The 20556-nt window shown below is 38.5% G+C and overlaps 1 protein-coding gene across 9 annotated transcripts in view; it reads right to left on the reverse strand.

Annotated features, from left to right (window-relative positions):
• Window positions 1–20556, reverse strand: part of OSBPL6 (oxysterol binding protein like 6) — a 142277-nt gene that overhangs the window by 28516 nt on the left and 93205 nt on the right. For 3 of the 9 annotated variants that reach the window (XM_032407335.1, XM_032407342.1, XM_032407331.1), the window contains 6 exons: window positions 18676–18779; window positions 17715–17807; window positions 13253–13327; window positions 7646–7811; window positions 4500–4633; window positions 3580–3603 (listed from right to left, as the gene is read on the reverse strand). In XM_032407335.1, the coding sequence (XP_032263226.1) occupies window positions 3580–3603; window positions 4500–4633; window positions 7646–7811; window positions 13253–13327; window positions 17715–17807; window positions 18676–18779 (596 nt within the window). The remainder of the gene's footprint in view (window positions 1–3579; window positions 3604–4499; window positions 4634–7645; window positions 7812–13252; window positions 13328–17714; window positions 17808–18675; window positions 18780–20556) is intronic. The other 6 variants (XM_032407338.1, XM_032407353.1, XM_032407370.1 and 3 more) reach the window with 4 other exon arrangements.

Here is a 20556-nt window from a genome sequence, read left to right on the forward strand (position 1 = left end):
TCTCCTCATCTTCCGGTTCCTTCCCCTCAAATATGAACATGCTGACACAGCTATCAAACTCCAAGGCTGACTTTCAGTCCATATACTATTTGCTGCTTAATCGGATTCTTTTTGAGACGATCAAAACCCTTTACCGTTGATCTCAATGGTCAGCGCCATCTAAATTCTTTGGCTGCTTCCCCTAAGTCTCCATCAAAGGATCCTCTTTTTGCTATGTCCTTTAACTATTAATGTTCTATATAGCAGCACCACTGACCCTCTTTTCTTCTGATTTACCAATATCTATAACTTTACCAATGTACCAGGGTATCCAATCTTTCTTTCTAGCCAGACCTTTCTCCTGAGCTCTACATCTATATATCTGATTGTCTGATGGATGGCCCACAGACCCCTCAGTCTCAAAAAAAAAACATCACTACTTAGGCCTGAAAAATCAGTTCCTCTTGTATTCCCAATCTCAGGGAAAAGAACTATTACTATTGTGCTACACAAGGAGTCTTGACTCTGTTTCCTTGTCCCTGTCTAACATGCAGCTGATCTCCAAGCCATGCTGATTCTACCCAGGCCCCCCTCCCCTAGCCTTTGAAACTCTGGTACTTCCTGAGTTCAGGCCTGCATTATCTCAAATATCTTAAGACTCTGTCCAACTAGTTTTACCTTAATTCCATCCATTGTCCATACTGTACCAGAGTAAGCTTTCTAGATACAGAAATATACACTCACATTTTCAATTTCTGGCATTAATCACTCACGAGTTAAAATTCTTTAAGGCCTCCCCAGCACTGATGAGATAAATCTAAACTCTTTCGTGTGGTCTCTGATGAGCTGGTTCCCATCTACTTACTTAGCTGTTTCTAGATTAATTTTTCCTTGTTCACCCCATGCTTAGGCCACTGTGAGTTAACTGCCATTCTCCAGATACGTCTCCAGTGGTCTAACCATGGATAGTGATTCCCTAGAACGGAGTGAACCGTCTATAAACTTAAATGTCTAAGCAAAAGCGATGGGTAATTCCAAAAGAGAGTCCAGCCTTAGGGGCAACGAGTATAGACGGCCAGCAAGGGTACAACTGGCCCAATGGGAGGGTATGGTCAGACATAAGAACATGAAATGCTGTGATGACACACAATAGGAAGCACTGAATTCTCCAGTGAATAGGGTATAACAGACTGTTTTTAGAGTACCAAATTATTTTTACATTTTTTGAGGGTAAAATTGAGCTTTCTCATTAAAAAAAATATGTATATATATGTGTATATATATACACATATATATACATATATATAAAAAACAGTAAAAAAAAAAAAAAAAAACCCACCACAAAACAAAACAAAAAAACCCCAACAACAACCCAACAAAAATCTATTGAAGCTCTAAGTTTAGAGGTAAATAAATTATGTTTTGACAAGAGAAGAAAATACTTAACCCCCAAAATGCAAAGTTGATATAACTTTGCTTTATTTTACTTTCATCATGTTAGCATCAGGTCCTTCCTTGTAAATGGCTGCTGTCTACTCAGGCCCAATTCAAAGCTCAGTTCCTCCTGATCTGTGGCTCTGCTCTGAGGTCAGGGATCTCCCATTCTTATGAACAACCAGAGCCCCAGAAATCTGCACCACCCATATGCTGCTCTGAATGGACTAGAGAGCCTGGTCCATTTAACTGTTTCCTTGGTAAATACTGTTCATCTCACTAATCAGATCATAAGCTTCCTGGGGACATGGCCAGGGTTACTTTTATCTTGGTGTTCCAAATCTTACACATACCTAATATATAGTCAGTTGAATGAAATACAATGAATAAATGAATGAACAAATGAATCTCTTTAAACATTCCTCTTTATCATTTCTAATCTGATGCCATGCCACAAACCAGATCTCTACTTCCTATTCTTTTTTTTTTTTTTTTAAGATTTTTAAAAATTTATTTATTTGACAGAGAGAGACACAGTGAGAGAGGGAACACAAGCAGGGAGAGTGGGAGAGGGAGAAGCAGGCTTCCCACCGGGTAAGGAGCCCGACGTGGTGCTGGATCCCAGGACCCCGGGATCATGACCCGAGCCTAAGGCAGACGCTTAACGACTGAGCCACCCAGGCGCCCCCCTCCCACAATTCTCTGTCTTAACAAACAAACAAATAAAAGCAAGCAAGCAAGAAACAAATACATTTTCAAAACAATCAACAAAACTAAAAGACAACCTATGGAGAGAATATATAGGAGAAGATAATTGCAAATGACATATCTGGCAAAGGGTTAGTATCCAAAATATATAAAGAACAGATACAACTCAACACCCCCAAAACCAACAATCCAATTCAAAATGGGCAGAAGACATGAATAGATATTTTTCCAAAGAAGACATACAGCTGGCCAACAGACACGTGAAAAGATGCTTATCATCACTCATCATCAGGAAAATACAAATCAAAACCATAATGAAATATCACCTTATACCTGTCAGAATGGCTAAAATAAAAAACGCAAGAAAAAACAGGTGTTGGTGAGGATGTGGAGAAAAAGGAACCTTCTTGCACTGTTGGTGGGAATGCAAACTGGTGCAGTCACTGTGGAAAACAGTATGGAAGTTCCTCAAAAAGTTAAAAATAGAATTACTGTATGATATATACATGATATATATGATACACACACACACATACACACACAAGAGTATTATTCAGCCATAAAAAGAATGAAATCTTGCTATTTCCAACAACATGGATGGAGCTAGAGTGTAATGCTAAGTGAAATAAGTCAGTCAGAGAAAGACAAATACCATATGATTTCACTCATATATGGAATTTAAAAAACAAAACAAACAAGCAAAAGGAAAAAGAGAGAGAGACAAACCAAGAAACAGACTCTTAACTATAGAGAGCAAACTGATGGTCCCCAGAGGGGAGGTGGGTGGGGGGATGGGGGAAATAGGTGATGGGCATTAAGGAGTATACTTGTGATAAGCACCAGATGATTAAAATAAAAACTTAAAAAAAAAAGTTTGTGCAAAGGAAAAACAAAAGAAACAAATACATTTTCTTATTTTTCTTAATGCAAGCATATACCACTAAGCCTCTATCATTTAATACAGCTGAAGGAAACACTGTAACATTTAGGGGGATAAGAGTATATTTTGCATGTTTACAGGATGGTATCTGTATATTTACCTAACCATTGTTTTGATCTCTCTGATTCATGATACTTTCAGAATAATGATTCCGAAGATCAATTACCACAGACTGAGTGTTCAACAGATACATGACATGAGGAGCCCAAGGCAAACCATTAAAATGGGTTTAGGGAAAAAGCCCTTTGCAGACCGGCACAACAGTTGCGGCTTTGAGTGCTCATGCTCCCGAGTCCCCCTGGTTTTGCACCGGAAGTGGGATATGCACCTCAACTGACAGTGTTTTATGGTGAACACAGCAAGTGTGGCCCAGGTAACAATACTCAATAGCATGAAACTGAACACTGAGGGTAAGCTGACAGTTCAGGTACATAAAACACGGTGAGACAGTTAATCCATTTTTAGGGACTGAGGGAAACTATTCAAGCAGGAGCCGATCCACATGGAAAACCACTTACCCAGGATTTGCTCGCTCCTTCACTCTGATCCAAGGCACCAGGAAGTGAATAATATTTTATATAAACACTGAGTTCTCACACAAAATCACATAACAACATTGAATTCTCAAAGGACTTTTTAAAAGTGCATTTATAGACTAAATGAAGGAAATATTTCAGAGGAAGTGCTCAGGGTAAAAAAGCATTAAGTGCAGCTTTAAAGGATTTTTATTAGAAATTTCAACTTTGATACATATAGGTATTTGAGGAGTATTACGAAGATCAATACATGTTGAATAATATATAATGAATTATATATAATGAATATATATTGAATAATATATAATGAATATATATTGAATAATATATTTTATGATGTACAATATATCTTGAAATATATAAGTCTAGCTTCAGGGAGCATAACTTAGATAGGAAGGAAATTCTAAAAGTATAAATCAGAAAAGAAAAAAATAGGTAAGAGTAAGCAATAATTTTCAACAGATTAAGATGTGGTATAAGTGGGAAAATATTAAGTGTGGAAGATCTGGTAGATTCTGTTGTATTTAACACTGGATTAAATATATTCTGGAACATATTTTAGAAGTGTAAATCATGTATAAATGCATGATTTACAGTAGTCTTATAAATGACCATTGAGAGCCATCAAAAGTATTCAAATCAGCCAAAAAAAAATTATACGTTTACAAACAAGTTTGGTTGATTTTTACTCTTACCTTGACCTAGTCTGCAAGAAACGTTTAACTTCAACTTTAATTTAATTAATTAATTTTTAAAGAATTTTAAAATTCAATGCTGACATTACAATGTCTTAGGGGAGTTTCGGTTGAACGTGCCATGCATGACAGACCACCTCCACCCCAATCTTTTGCCTTATGGGATCAGGTATGCGTCATGAGAGTGAAACAAACACTCTCGTTTACCTGAGACAGTGACTGTCGGAGCCGTGCCATCTGCGTGCTGTGGCCTTTATTGTGATCCTGCTCAGAAACCATCTGCTTAAGCTTCTCCTTCTCTATAGCTATGCTATTAAATGCAGACTTCAAAAGAGAATGCACTGGGTGGGGGAAAAAGTGAGAAACAAAGATTAAATGGATCCAGAAAGAATATACAAAATTACAAATTCCTCAGCACTTTAACTCATGCATAGACATTATCTGGAAGGATTATATCACAGTCTAGTTAAAAGTCAGCCTTACAATGGAATCTTCCAAAATACCTATACACAAAACGAATACAGTGATGGTAATTAATCAGAGTGAAAATGCACGCATTTCATACCAGAAACGACTTAGATGCAGGATATAAAATATTGATATCAATTCTTAAATATCAACATTTAGAAAATTAATCTATCATTCCTAGAAGGAAAAGGCAACAGGTTTTACACTGTCATGGTTGATAAGAATATATGAACAGTTCTGTGTACAATGAATTCTCATGCAAATCATTTAGAACTATTCAAATATTATTTCCCCAAAGCAGGTACCCAAAAAGAGCATTTTATAAATCCTGCCAAAATAAAACAGGAAGCTGATCTAGAAGTCCTGACTAGTTCTCTTTGAGGTAGGAAATGATTTGGTCTTGAGAATAGCACTTGAATTACTTTCTCAGCCAGGAACATCTTAATGTAAGCAGTGCGTTCGAAGAGTAAAACTTCCAGGTTTGAGATGAATAAGTTCTGGAATTCTAATGTACAGTTTGATGACTATAGTTAATAATACTGTATTATATATTTCAAAGTTAAGAGAGTGGATCTTAAATGTTTTCACCACAAAAAAGAAATGGTAATTATGTGACAGGATGGACATGTTAGCTGATGCTATGATGGTAATCATTTTGTAATATTTAAGTGTATCAAATCAACAGGCACACCTTAAACTTATGAAATGTTATATGTTAATCATATCTTAATAAAGCTACAAAAAAACAAAATAAAAGCAACAATAAAAACAACCCCCCCCCCCCTTTTCTGTATACCTAATAACATACATTGGTAGAATCTGAGGTAGTCTTTAAGTTTGAAATACAGGAAGTTTGGATTTCCAACTCCTATCTTTATAATAACAGTTTCTATAATATGCAAAGTCTTCTAAAAGAGGGATTTCCATATTTGAGAAGTTATTTTTAAGAAGTGGAAAATTTTAGCAAAAAACACTGGCTTGAATGAAGAGGGGAAAAATGATGAGATCACAAGGGACTCACAATCTATTGATTTATATGCCACATTCTAGTCATCAATTTAAAGGTAATAACTTGATAGTTGGAATACATTAACCCCACTGGCAGTTCTAAAAGCTGACTCTCATACATTTCAAAATCCATAATTCTTTCTAAAGAGTTCGCTCAGTAGTCATAGAAAAGCCCTTTTTTTCTAGCATAGTTGGAAAGAAAATATGTTGTTTCAACAGAGGCTTTAAAATCCTGTTGAAACATGGATTTCCTGAAAACCTCAGGATTGCAACCAAATACACAAAGCTTTCCTGGGGCTACTTTCGAATTTACTCATCTCCCTTTAGAGGCTGTGCTATATGTACTTAATTCACACATTTGTTGTCTCATTCTGCCTGCTCCTACAACCATCCCCTTGTTCCCTTGCCGTTAGAAGTAAAAGTTACTGGCCATAATCCTATGCTGTTATATAAAGAAAATAACACTGCTCTAATCTAATGACATAATTAGCATCTGGCTAAGAAATGTAACAAAAATGTATCAGGAGTAAAATAGCAGGTGAAAGAAAGTTGGCCTTTCAGACTCTCAACTGAGAAATCTACAGAGAAAGAAGGGTGGGGTGGGGGAGAAGATTTAGCTTAATTGTTTATGAGTATAGAATTAAAGAAATATCTGATAAGTACATCTTTGATGATGGCTTGAGAGTATGAAATTTTGTTGACTTCAACATTCCTAGAGATGTTCTCAGTGTGTGCCCCTTCTTTTCCTGAGCCACCAGGTTCTTGAGCATTATGGGGGCACAGGAGATGTTCCATTTAGCACACATTTTCAGGAATATCTTATCACCTATTACCAACAGGCTCAGGGTAAATTAATGTGATTCATTCACAATAAGATGTAAATGGCTGAAAACCACAGCATGTATATCTTTCTTCAAGAGATTATGCATTTTCAAAGACAACACCTGGGAAGGTAGTATCTTAAGTCAAAAAATGAATTTCAGCAACTGAAATTTAAATGCTATAGCAAAAGTGGGGGGTGGTAATTTGGAACCCAGGCTCTTGGTAAACATAGACAGGACTGATCAGTCTACCTACAAGCTACTACCTGCCTCTTATTTATTAGACCCTGTCTCTGTGGCTGATAACACATGAACTTACACAACATGCCTTATTGAAAATTTAATATGAAAAAAGGGACTCCCAGGTGGGCTCAATTGCCCCTCCCCTCAAATCTGACCTAGCCCATGAAGCTCTGGCCAGTAGAGACCAGCAGGAGATGCTGTGCCAACTGAACAGGACTGGCAGCTTCCATCTCAGTCTATTCCACTCCCTTGGAGCCCTGAGCTGTCACGGAGAGCGAGAGGGACACGGTTGTGTGTGACCCTGCAGCCATCCCACCAACATGCCAGGAATATGGATGAAGCCACCTTGGATCTTTCAGCCCAGCCCAGCCTCTGGCCGAATATCACCGAGCCCAGGCCGTGCCACACGGCACAGAAGTGCCTACCTGAGCCTGAGCTACGATCAATAAGTGTTATTTAATAAAGGAAAAAGAACGACTGCTAAGGATAGCCCACAAGTCTGTATTAAATGAGAACTAAACGACACTGAAAAAGAGATGTTGAGTCGTAGTGTGTGCTGGCCTGCCTAGGATAACTCTTGGTGTCTTTCCCCCTTTCTCTCCGCAGCTTATGACACTTTCTTTCTCCGTTCAAAACTGTGAACCAAGAGGCAGGCATCACACCCCACTGCATTTTTGTATCTAGAACTCCGATCAATATATACACTGCTTAGTCCTTTCTACCATGACCACCTGGACAAGAATGAAAGAGTAAACGGCAACCTCTCACCAAAGAAGAGAACGTCTCTAAAGGACACGTTGTATTTGCCCTTACCTTTCTGTGCAATTAGACAAAATTCTTCCTGAAGCTTTGTATAATCCGTTGAACTTTCCAGAGGGTCGGTGAGGTGGCTAGGGGGAGTCTGAAATTCGATATCTGCACAAAGGTTGGGGTTGGAGGAGTGCAAGCGGACTGGTGACATGGTAGCACTGAAAGGGACCTGAAAAGGGACAGCACAAATTAGGAAAGAGCAACAGGACATCAGTCCACATTCTCGTACATAGGAAAGATGGCGTCCCTTCTTCAAAATACTAGGTCCCTTTGGAATGACACGCCCAGAGACACTTAGTACTCGTTTAGTTGGCAGGTGGTAGGGGTGGGAAGAAGTCTCAGTTCTGAGAGTAGATCGAGTACTGCTGTGGGCTCACTGGCTTTTCCCTGTTACAGCGAGAGATGACTATAGAACGACAGGAAGGAAAGGCAGAATCCCAGATAAGCTCCAGCTCTGAACCCACAGTTGGATCTAAAAAATCACTGGCAGGAAACAGTAGTTGGAACTCTCACAAAGTCTGGGTACTCGTGTCAGAGGACTTTTTATGCTCACTTGTTTCTGAGCCTGGAGCAGGAGATTACGGAACAGGTAAAAAAAATTCAAGAAAGATTTACTTGCTCCGTGGCCATTGGATAAAACATGAACAAGTTTAACAGTAAACATAATCATGGCTTAAAGAGACTCAATTAAATTTGAAATTGATTTATTAAAATATATTTGTAAATGAAATATACATGATATAAATTACTGTCATTTACCTTTGTATGTTACATAAAACACTGTTACACATACAAACACGGCTTATGAAATGGCCAATATTGAAAAGCACTAAGTAAAAAAAGTCATATTACTATAGATTTTCCCAAATGGCTAGAGGTATTTTCTTGCCTGCACTGGATCTGGGCTAGTATTGTGATGGGTGGAGACAAAGCACCGTTCCCTCTCCTTCTAGAAGGTTACACCTGACCATTATAAATGGCATCAGACAAACATTCTTGGAAAATGAGAATACCAATTCCTGTTGTAAATCAGATTACCAGTAACTTCCCCTAATTCTTACTGCACAGATGTTCATTCAGTTATCTTCAAGAATCTCTCTTAGACTTCCTCCATAAGCTGAATTTTATATAAATTAAGGGGTAATTCACACCTTCTAGCTAGCAGGAAATACACTTGTCTGATGTAGATGTATATCAGAAACACTTCCTTTTTTTCCCCCCTATTTTGACAGAGCTTTAAACTTCCTGACAGAAGAAGAGAGAGCAAGTGGAGGAGGGATGAGGAGGGAGGGAGAGGGAGATAGAAAGAGACAGGGAGAGAGAGAGAGAGAGAGAGAGAGAGATAGAACAGGAAAAAGGAGCATGTACTTGTGTACTGAGGATACACAGGATAGATGGAGGAGATGGAGAGAGCTGGCTGACAAATCTAGGCCGAACAGCAGTTTATGGACCTGGGTAAGGGCAGGTGAGACTGGAGGGGGCCCTTTGGACATAGCTTTGTCACAGCAGTGGCAAGGAGTTATTATCTCAAAAGATATCCAAGATTTGCTGGGCAAGGCAGTGAGCATGAAGCTTTTCTACTTAAATTCAGCTAAGCTAAGCATGCTACTATATGATAGTATTCTGGAAGCATCTGGTGTCTGGAATTATCAAGTAAGTCTATTTGGTCCTCCACAGGGACCTTGGCTACACTGAACTGGGACATGTCAACAACTTGTTTATCTCATCAGGATCAGATTTTTTGGCTATTCTAGAAAAGAGATGCAAAAGTGGCAGAGAAACCATTTGAGAAAACAAAGTCCTTGGGCTCAATAATGTGCTAGAATCCTGTCCAGGTAACTCTGTGGTAATAATGACTGAGGTCTTTTGGGGATGCCTATAAAGGATGTGGAAGAATATTTGAGGATAGACAAAGGGAATTTCTGACCTTAACTGTGGTGATGCTAAATCTAGACAGAGCAGTGAGCCCTTAGCCTTTTGGGAGGGACACAGAGAATCCATGGGAAGGTTGTTGGAGATTAGGAAGTCATGGGGGGAAACTGTGACTTGAGGAAATGGGTATATCAGGGAGTGTGCAGATTTAAGGATTTGATACAGTTTTCAGACACAAAAAATTAGAAGAGCATAAAAAGAAAGGGTGGGTGTGTGGTGATGGGGAATGTAATGTGTTGAGGATCATGGAAGAGGGTTTTGCCTGCACTCAGGTGCCCTCAACACTCCAAGGACTGGCATGAAGTAGGAGAGGAGGCAGGGAGGCTGGGGAGGCCACGATGCAGTAGAGGCCCAGACATTCCAGTAAGCACCCAGACTTGTCCCTGAGATAATGGACTGTCTATTAAAAGTTGGATTTGGATGCTGAGAAGAAAAACACATGTTACACATTTATTTTCTGAACATAATGAAGTTGAAATTGGCAATTAAAACAGTAAAACTGATCTTGTATATAACCCACAGGGAAAGACTTGGAATGCTCCACTCAAACTGCACTCAGTTCCCTGGGCAACTGAACCCAGTTTTTATATACTTCTGACTGAAAATGTCTATATTGCTACCATTTTTGCTAAAGGAAGTATATGAAATGGGACATTTTAATTGAAGAATTCATGAAATGAAATTAAGAATATAAATTGAGAAGTATTAATCTAACTCTAATTGAACGCCTCTTCAGCATTCAGTTAGAGTTATTTACTCAGTTTTTAAAAGTTCATCAATTTGGGTATGATGGGATTCAAAAATTTAAGGGATAGCTAGGTCTTCTGTCAGTGATGGCTTAGGTGGGAGCTGTCTACAGGTCTCACTGTTTGCACTTGAGAATCCTGAATGTTGGATGCAGCCTTTACACCCTGCTCAGGAATGAAGTCCAAGGCTTCCCTGAAATCCTGTGCCAGGGAGGAAGCCTGATCTTGGAATATTCTGGTACTAATAACTGCAGTTTGGAATGGGGATGTTAGGAGATGCTTTTAACACCTGTCTACAAAGAGGTTATAAGAGAAAAATGGATCAACATTGGAACTGTGGCACTGAAATTTAGCAATGGGGGGATGGGTTGACCCAGTTATGGGTATTAAAGAGGGCACGTATTGCAATGAGCACTGGGTGTTATACACAAACAATGAATCATGGAACACTACATCAAAAACTAATGATGTACTGTATGGTGACTAACATAACATAATAAAAAAAGAAAAAAGAAAAAAGAAAAAAAAACATGAATGAGAAAGGGACACAGAAAAGCAGGTCTAAGAGAGATACTAAGCATATACTAACATATGGAGCCAATTTGAAAAGTCTCCTGCTGTAATTCCTCTGCGTTATGTGTACAGGGATCCTCGTGTAGAGAACTGATTGCACAGGGACCCTTGGTGTTCTTCTGTGGGGGGGGGGGCAGTGTGTCTCTTTTTCCAACCACCTATTCTGTTGGGTCTGGCTGATGTTGCAAGTGAGCCATTTTGGGTTCTAGTGCTCAGAATCGAAAAAAATAAATCTCTGAAACATCTCCTTTGGGTGCATTTTTCTTTGGGAGCAATCTCAGCTGCCCCAGATATTTGAGTCGGTCTCCTCCTCACTGGAGGAAAATAAGTAACTAGGAGTCATTTGCAATAATTCTAGGTAAAAGGCACCGAGCTGGATAGGATAGGCTCAAAATGTATGGGAAACTTAGTGTTGGGAAGAAGGAAGGCAGGGGATTAAGAGGAACACTGCACCAGGAGAAATAGGGGGGCTGAGTCACCAGTGTCAGGTCACTTGAGATGTGAATGAGGGGTGAGGGGGCCGAGGGGGCAAGCTGAAGTTCCTGCTAGATGGTGTCATGCTTTGCTATGGAGTTAAAGGTATAAATCCTAAAGGGTTTAGAGTAACTATTCCCTCTAGTTATTTATGAATACATTACTAGATGTTGCCAACTTTCCTCATTAGATGCTTGGAATTATTGGAAGTTATTCTTAACTTCTGTGATCACTGCTACCCTGGGAGATGGGCGTTAATACTCTCCTCTTTTAAAAGCTTTTTCTTTTCTACTTTCCATTAAAAAAAATATATATACATATATATAAACCCATTCTATTCAAATAGTTTCTAATCCCAGTTTTATTATATTCACTCTATGTATCTGCAATTAAAAAATGAACACAGTAGAAACACAATCGCTTCCCTGCATGCCTTCTCAGAAGTACATTATTTAAGGAAACATAGGTATTTTAACAAAATGACTGACCTTTCCTTTCCATACTGAGATACTGTTCTTTGATAATCATCTGGATTTCTGAATTTTATCAATGAAAGGTTAAGAACTACTTAACTAATTTTACATGTATCTATTGGCATGACCAGTTACCATGTCAGTGTCATACATTACGCATACATGCATAAGAGAAACACTAATCATGATACCAATTTCATGAATTTGTTCAAATGTTCATAAAACTGTGAGTTTAAGAATCAATTCCCTTAATAAACTCCAAGTCACTGGTTCATTTCATAATCAAAAGCAATTTTCTCTCTCTCAAAAAAATCCAGCTAAGCAGCGAGATATAAAGCTAGGGCCAGTTATTAATCAAAAGTAGAAAACCAACAATCCTCTCATGAGTATCCATTCTCTTACAATGAAACTAAAACCTTTTCGTATTTTTCAGCAATTCTAGTCTTCAAGTATATTCCACCAGTAGCAAGAGCAAGACTATTGTTAATTCAGAAAATACTAATAGCCAAAAAAACTAACATCCATGATTGCTATGAACTTAGTATTCTGTATTTTAAAAAGTTGACAGGATGTCATGATTAAGCAAGTATTATGATTTGCTTTTATCCAGCAAAGGGTTCTTGCATTTACACATTCTATTTCCTATTCTGCATGCACCGTTCACTATTCTAAACAGCTTCTACTCAATTTAAAATTTTAGTTATTTGTCTTATCTGTTTCAATACTTGCCCTACCCTCCTAATAAACCTTAGCTATATATTAAACACCATTTAACTTGGTGGTTTTCTCCTTTCCACACTACCTATTTTCTGACTTTCAGCTCAATATTCTTTCCAGAAAATTTTTCCCTTGCTAGGTGTAATTTGGGTAGCCATTTAGAGATGACATCAAAATTCACCTTTTCTTACCCTCTCTTTTCTTTATTCTCACATCCTTTTCAAATAATCACAATACTACAAAAAAAGCACAATTTTTGTCTGTAGTAACATGACTTTTCTTAGAAAAACAGAAATCAGTTAGCAGAGGTCCCAATATCAGTATGACCAAAAAAAAAATTATATTATATATATATATATATATATATATATATATATATATATATATATATGTAATTTTAGGAAATTCCACACCATAGGGAGCCGTACTCAATTTTGCCACCTTGCATTTACATTATTTCTTACACCGACAGAAGAACTGGGTTAGGGGGTCATTTTCCATTGCAAACACGAATACCCGTGTGCGACACCTGCCATGCAGAGACAGCCAGAGAACATGCGAAAGCTATGCCAGAAAGGGAGGGGGCCACAGTCAACGCCACTGCACACAAACAGCACACAGGAACAGGGGAGGCGCCACTTGGACCCAGTTGCTCATTCTTATTAAATGTCCACTTGAGAATGAAATCCACTCACTGTTGTAGCCACTGCTGCCGCTAGCCTCTGCCGGCGCCGAGTGGTGCTGAACTGGCCCTTCACAGATGGCCCTTCCTGACAGTGAATGAGAGAAGAGGAGGGAGGAGAGGAGCAGGGGCGGGGGAGGGGGAGGACAGGATGCGGGAGGACAAAAGATAATCAGACAAGGGAAAGGGAGAGTTTTTAAGTGGAGTTGACTTTTCCCTAAATCACAGCATTGAAAAGTGCTCGAAGGGGCATTCACGCTGGGAGAGAAGCTCATTGTCCTCATTGCAGAACCCCCAGACACTTACGTCTAGTTGCTGAATATGACCCCACCCCAAAAGGAGATGGGAAGTCATGAATTGATGAATAATAGCTTGTGATCTTAAAGTAAAATAAAGGTGCATATCGTTTTCTTCATGTTACATGAAATCAAAGGCATTCAATCAATGGAAGCAAAGATAAAAGTAAGTTCGGGAAAAAACGATTAAATAATGTGCAAAGGCTAAAACAAACAAGTTGTAATGGGAGTCTCCCGTTAGCCAGGCAGAATTTTTTTCTTTCTTGCTGGGAGGAAAAGTACAGGGGGAAGGGTACCAGGAATCTTCAACGTCCCATTTATTTACCTGCTAGAAAGCTCTCTGGGATTCAACATTAGGAATGGTGTTGGGATTTTCAGGTTGGAGAATTTTCCAAGGAGGAAGCCAGTCCGCATAGCATAGGGGAAAAGCATTCAGTGTCCTCAGTGTGTTGGGACAATGCCTGCAAAACTCAGCTAGGGAACCCTGAAGGCAGAGGCTTCACAGAATGATGTGCACCTACGCATAAACCAGCAGGGAAGCCGAGAGCTTTCTTTTTTGTCTCTTTTTGGTGGACGGGATCATGGGATAATGATATTTCCTTCTAACTACTCAAGTTTACGTCTGTCCATGTGACAGACCCTCGCTTTTTGTGGTTGTGAACGGTAAGTTCAAATCCAATGAACTGAGATGTACATAGGGTCACCTCACAGTGGAGATTAAGCAAAAGCAGCATGACTGCTTTAGTCTTTTTGGAACAACAGAAAAATATTTTAAATTCTTATAACTCCAATTCTCTTCAAAGTTTCCCCATTACATTCACATTTTTCTTCCATGTTCATAAGTCTTCGGCATGCATTATATGTTTATTGTACACACACACATTTATACAATGTGTTTTCTACAAAAAGTTTTCTATACAAAATCCCTTCATGCTTAATGCAGTAAGTTAAAGGAGAAAGAACTTATTTTTGCCCTTCAGTATAATTTGAGCATCTGTGAGATCTAGAACAGCTACACATGAATGATATCTAACCATGTATCTGCTATTCCCTGCTTTCTGCTATTGCTCATTCTCTCCAACAACTAGGGCTCTAGTATTAATTGTGCTATTAGTCTTGTAGGAAACCTAGTAGCTCTCTCATTCATAGCAACCCTTTCCACAATCATTCCCTTCTTGCCCTCCTTTACCTCATTGGAAACACAGTCCAACGGTTACTGTGTAATGATGATAATGAGATTGTTATTAGAACCAGAAATTTGAAGTTTGGGAGAAAGTCCTTTTTTTCTAAAAGGTACTCTCCAGAGAGCTTTCTAGGACAAATGCCTTCAATGAATTACACAAAGGATTTCTGAAGCTAGTTTCTCAACGGTTTCTAGTAGGAATATGACCATGCGGCTCTAAAATGTAACCTTCATATTCAAATCAATAGCACAATCTAACCGATGTTAAGAATAAGATACCAAGCATATAGAATAACATGATCTTCATTTCTATTCTCCTGAGGTCAATTTTTTAAAGGACCCATTTTATAATTATTTCAAAATAACAACTACTGCAGAATGCCAGATGCACAGTTCAGTGAAACGGTATCATTAAGAACAGGAACACGAATCACCACGACCACCACAGGACAGTCTGGGTGCCTCCACAAATGACTGGCGGAACTCCAAGTTACCAACAACAGAAGGGATGAACCATGAGCCCGCTCACTACAACGCCTCTCAAATTGGCCACAACAGTGACGGTAGAGAAGGTGGCTCAAGCAGTGAGACGATTACGGGCTCAAAACAAATACTTGGCGCCCTCTGATGGGGTTCCAATGGTCAAGGAGGGAAAAACCCGGGTATTAGGGTGGGAGAATGGAGGAGGTAGGTTTAATCCACTAAATAAAAATAAATGCTATGCCTTTCTGTAAGGAAAATAATAATGAGTAAAGACATTTATATTGGCCATAGGCATCCCTAGCTGATTGTATGGATCCCCAGCCAAGTGTGCACGTTGAAGAAACTTCCAAGTAACTTCCCAGTGATAAAGAATGAGCATCTTAAGGGCTCTGAGAAGGCCTGTTGGTTTGGGTGAGCAGAAAAGGTGCAGGGATAGTACCAAATTCTGCAGGATTCACCCTACAATACCTTTTGTTTTACCAGTCTAAGTGGAAGCAGGGTTTCTCTGGGAGTAATAAATAGTTCACCGCCACCCCCAAGTCTATTGATTTCTACTTGGAGGTAGAACTAAATCTCTGTCGCAAAAGTTTAAAGTTTTCTTTGAGTGTGGGGAATAGGTGATTTCAATTTCCCTCAAAAATAATTAAACTAGAATCACAAGGGCCATATTGTTACTCTTTGGCAAAAAAAAAAAAAGCACAAAACAGCATCAATAAAAATTTAAAAACAAACTACCCAAATATGTGGCAAAAGTATGAATGAAAAATATTTTCCTGTTTTTTGAACAATTTCTTCTGATGACTCAAAAAAATCTTCATAAACCTTCTCATATAGAAAAGCAAGCCTATGACTAGAAGGGCTATTCTAGCTGCATTCTGTTTCCTCTGGAAAAAAAATGGAGCGATATGAGGGCCACGGTGGGCCTTGTAGCCCCAGCAGGCCGGCCAGGGGCACGGTGCTCACATTTTCTGAGGAGAAACCAAACTGTTCGAGACAACAGCTGTGAATGGCAATCTGTTCAGGGTCATACCTTAGAAAAACGAGACTGAAAGAATATCTGTCTACAAATGTATATGTTCTTATGACGTTGGCTGCCTTCAATTATTTTTATAATGTTTTTTTTTCTTGGCTATGATAACCATAGATATCATGTTTTAAAAAGCCCCACAAAACTAGACAATCACATGCCCAAAACAAATGAAATGGCCCAAAGCACTTTTAGGTAAATTTTTTGTGAAGTCATTTGGCACATTTATCTCTGTAGTATTAATGTTCTGAATAGAAGAGAACACACAAAAACATAGCTACTGAAAAAACACTATAAATTGTGTTCATAGAATGTAGACATCCTAACCAGAAAAACATAAATCTTTAGCTCTTATGAAATTTATTTTCAAATATATCAGGTTAGCAAGCAAAGCAACAAGGAGTTTGTTATTTACACATTCAGAATTACAACACAAAGAATATCAGTACAATCAGAATGAAGGAGTTCTTATTCAGAGAACATTGAAGAATTCTGGAAAATAGTTACTTTTACCTTTGTATTAGAATATAAATTGATTTATAGTGTAATAAAAAGAAAAGCAAAATCCTAGGTTTGATTTTGATTGTGCAGGGCAAGAGTTTTTCTTTTTAATAATATATAGCTAGGATCAGAATCGTAAACATTCTTGTTTAAAGATCTGAAAGTAATATGATTTATGGCATAAGAGGTTTCAGGCACTTACCATATTTCATGTCATTGCAATGCACTAACAACCTAAGATGCTCTTACTCTAAAAATTTAAAACTACTCATTTCAAATAAATAACTTATTTAAAATAAATTTCAAGTAAATTTATCATGAGTCATTAAGACTTTCATAATTCAGATTTTAAAAGTGATCCTTGATGGCCAAATTATATCTATTTTTGAAGGATCACAGAATTTTACAATTGAAAGGGAATTCAGAGATCATTAAATTAATTCCATGACTTTACCCAGGAGCAAATGGAAGCCTAGAAAATTTAACAGAAATGCACAAGATTATACTGCCAGGAAATCACAGTTGATTAGCCTAGAACCTGAGTTTGCTGACTCCGCATCTTTTGCAGCTCTCATGTCTTTTTATTGATATATAAAATTTTGAACAAAGCTACTACAGAAAAGGCTCTTTTAAGATCTAGTACATATAAATGAGTGCTCATTACAACACACTGGATTTTTAGCCTGATTTTTAAGCTAATTTTTTGTTAAATTATATTTTAACAGTTCAACGGTGGTAAGTGAGAATGAAAATGCTACTTTGTAGCCATATTAAATAATTTTAACCTTTCTTTTAAATTATTTTTACTTATTCCAGAGGAAGAAGAGTAGATTCCCCCCGAATTTAGATAGTACAACTCAGTCTGTAAAACACAGGCTTTAAAGCAGGTCAGCTGCTTTAGACTCCTTAACCTCCACCAACTGATATATAAAGACTAATATCTTAAAAGCATATAAAACTATGAATGAAGGAAAAAAGTCTGTACCTGCAGTTGTATTTTTGTATCTTTGCTGACACTTTTTGTTCTCCATCTTCTTGTGACCCGCTTGTCTTTCTTTGAAATATCTACACAGTTAGCCTACATTACACAAATAGTTAAAAGCAACAAAGTATTATTAAGTTCACACACACGTTAGGGATATAGACAAAGAGCACAGCAAGTTAGTAAAGAGTCGTCGTTAGCCACCTAAAGCACACCAGCCGGGAGGGAAAGTCGTATCTGATGCACAGTGGGCATCAAAAGCAGAAATAAGAACTCAGTCATAAAATATATTTGTCTGCTATACAAAAGGAAAACAGGATTAGAGATTTTTAGCATTCTTTTTTCCTACATAAAAAGATGACAGTGGGGCTCCTAGGTGGCTCAGTGGGTGGAGCGGCTGACTCTTGATTTCAGCTCAGGTCATGATCTCAGGGTCGTGAGATCCAGCCCCAGGGACAGGCTCCATGCTCCATGCACAGCTTGGGATTCTCTCTCTCCTCCTACATCTGCCCCTCCCCCCACTCGCATGTGTGTGTGCGTGCGCGCGCGCGTGTGTGTGTGCGCGGCTCTCTCAAACAAATCTTTAAAAAAAAAAGATGGCAGTAATTCTGAGAGTATCTAAGTTATATCTTCAAAGTATCTATCTATCTATCTATCTATCTATCTATCTATCTATCTATCTATATCTAAGTTATATCTTCAGAGCTATCATTTCTAATGCAATACAAACATGGAAGAATAATTCAGATATTTATTTCTATTAGTTTACACTTAAATGTAAAATATTTCAAAATAGACATCTTAACACAACGACACCAAGAATTCAAAAATATTAAGAAAAACTCCAGAATATAAACTAATCTGTGTTGTAGTTATTTCCCTTTAAATGCTACCTTATATATTCATAAAACAATCCAGTAAAAATTCTGCATTAATGTCTTAACGTCCTCTCGGTAATGTTTACCTGCATGTCAGTAAAGTTAGGTGCTGATTGAGTTCTCTGAAGTATTTCCAAATTTTGCAGGAGTTTGCTAAGTTCCACAAGGTTTGACTGGCAATGTGCAAGGTCTAAGAAAAATCAGAAAGAAAAATAGGTTAGAACTGGGCAGGGACAGGCAGTGATGATAATAAAAGACAGTCAATCCCAATTATGGCAAGTATGATTAGGTATATCCATGTTTATATAATGGTGGTACTGGCAAATGAAACAAAACAGACCCTTCTCTGGTTTACAACCTTAAAAGCATTGATTATTTAATGAGTTGAAAGCCTACTTACAAATTAACAGCTAGCTATTACAATCTCAGTGACATTGTGCATTCTCGCTTTCCTGTTCTGGTGGCCCTTGGCACATAGAAACCACACTCAAGGGAACTTCAGTAGTTTTATGGTTTTATTCTTAGGAACCTGTCCACCTACTCCTAAAATAGTTTACAAGGTGGCTGCTTAGAATTTGGATGGAGTCAAAGTCAAGTTCAGAAAAATAAGATGGATTGCAAAGTCAGATAGACACATTTATCTATGATTTCAATCACTAACAATGTTGCAATGAATGATTTCTTTAAAATTTATGAGGGATGGGGTGCCTGGGTGGCTCAGTCATTAAGCGTCTGCCTTCAGCTCAGGTCATGATCCCAGGGTCCTGGGATCAAGCCCTTGAGTCAGGCTTCTTGCTCAGTGGGGAGCCTGCTTCTCCCGCTCCCTCTGCCCCTCCCCCCCACTTGTGCAGTCCCGCGCACCCACGTGCTCTCTCTCTCAAATAAATAAATAAAATCTTTAAAAAAAAAATCTATGAGGGATGTTCTACTAAACACAACCAAAGATTCTCAGAGTTATGTTCCCTGGCCCAGCAGGATCAGAGTCACCTGGGCATGAAACATATCCTGTTTGAATTGTTTCATGAAGAAATGGCTTTTAATTTTATTTTTAATTTTTAGCTGTATTTGAACAAAAGAGAATTTTTAAAGATTTGTATAATAAAATATCACTCTTAAAAACTGACTTAGTAAATGAAAATTAAATATAGTCAAGAATATTGAGTTAGTAGTATCACTCACACAATTATCAAATATTTAGAACATGCCAGTAGTCATGTGATTACTTTTGCATGTGTATTGTTTATAAAGAGACTGCAATAGGGCACGTCTATAAATCTGTTATATAATAAGGTGGTTATAATATGTGGTGAGTTGGTGAAAATTTCATTTATATTATTTCTGTTTCTCATTAAATCTCAAGGATCTGAATTTTTACAGATACAGTATAGGCAGCAAAATATGGCTAGGGGCTCCTGGGTGGCTCAGTTGGTTAAGTGGGGCCAACTCTTGGTTTTGGCTCAGGTCATGATCTCAGGGACCTGGGATCGAGCCCCACGTCAGGCTCCGTGCTCAGCGGGGAGTCTGCTTTTGGATTCTCTCTCTCCCTCTCCTTCTGCCCCTCCCCCTGCTCATGCTATCTCTCTCTCAAATCAATCAATCAATCTTTAAATATGGCTAAAGATAAGCTGGGCCAAATAACATAGGTAGTTCCATCTCGGGGATTTTTGACTTTTGGACTTTTTCGTTGGATATAAAAACAGAGGAGTAACTCCTACAAGGGTCGTTCCAGGACTGCCAATCACTGCATACTCTATGGAGAACAGGGTAGCAGCAATTTTAGGGCCAGGCCATATCCAGGTCCCCCCTCTTCTCTACAGCATCTGCCTCAGGATGGAGTCCGGGTGGGCTGTTCAAGCGCTACTGCTGTTCTTCCAAGAACTGTTGGCCGTCAGTGGCCATTCCTTCAGAGAGGAACCCAGTGGAGGTGGGAGGAGAGTCCTGATGAAGACAGCCCTGCCACTACCCCC

This window comes from Phoca vitulina, unplaced genomic scaffold (genome assembly GCF_004348235.1).
Source record: "Phoca vitulina isolate PV1807 unplaced genomic scaffold, GSC_HSeal_1.0 scaffold1, whole genome shotgun sequence".
NCBI classification, from domain to species: Eukaryota; Metazoa; Chordata; class Mammalia; order Carnivora; family Phocidae; genus Phoca; species Phoca vitulina.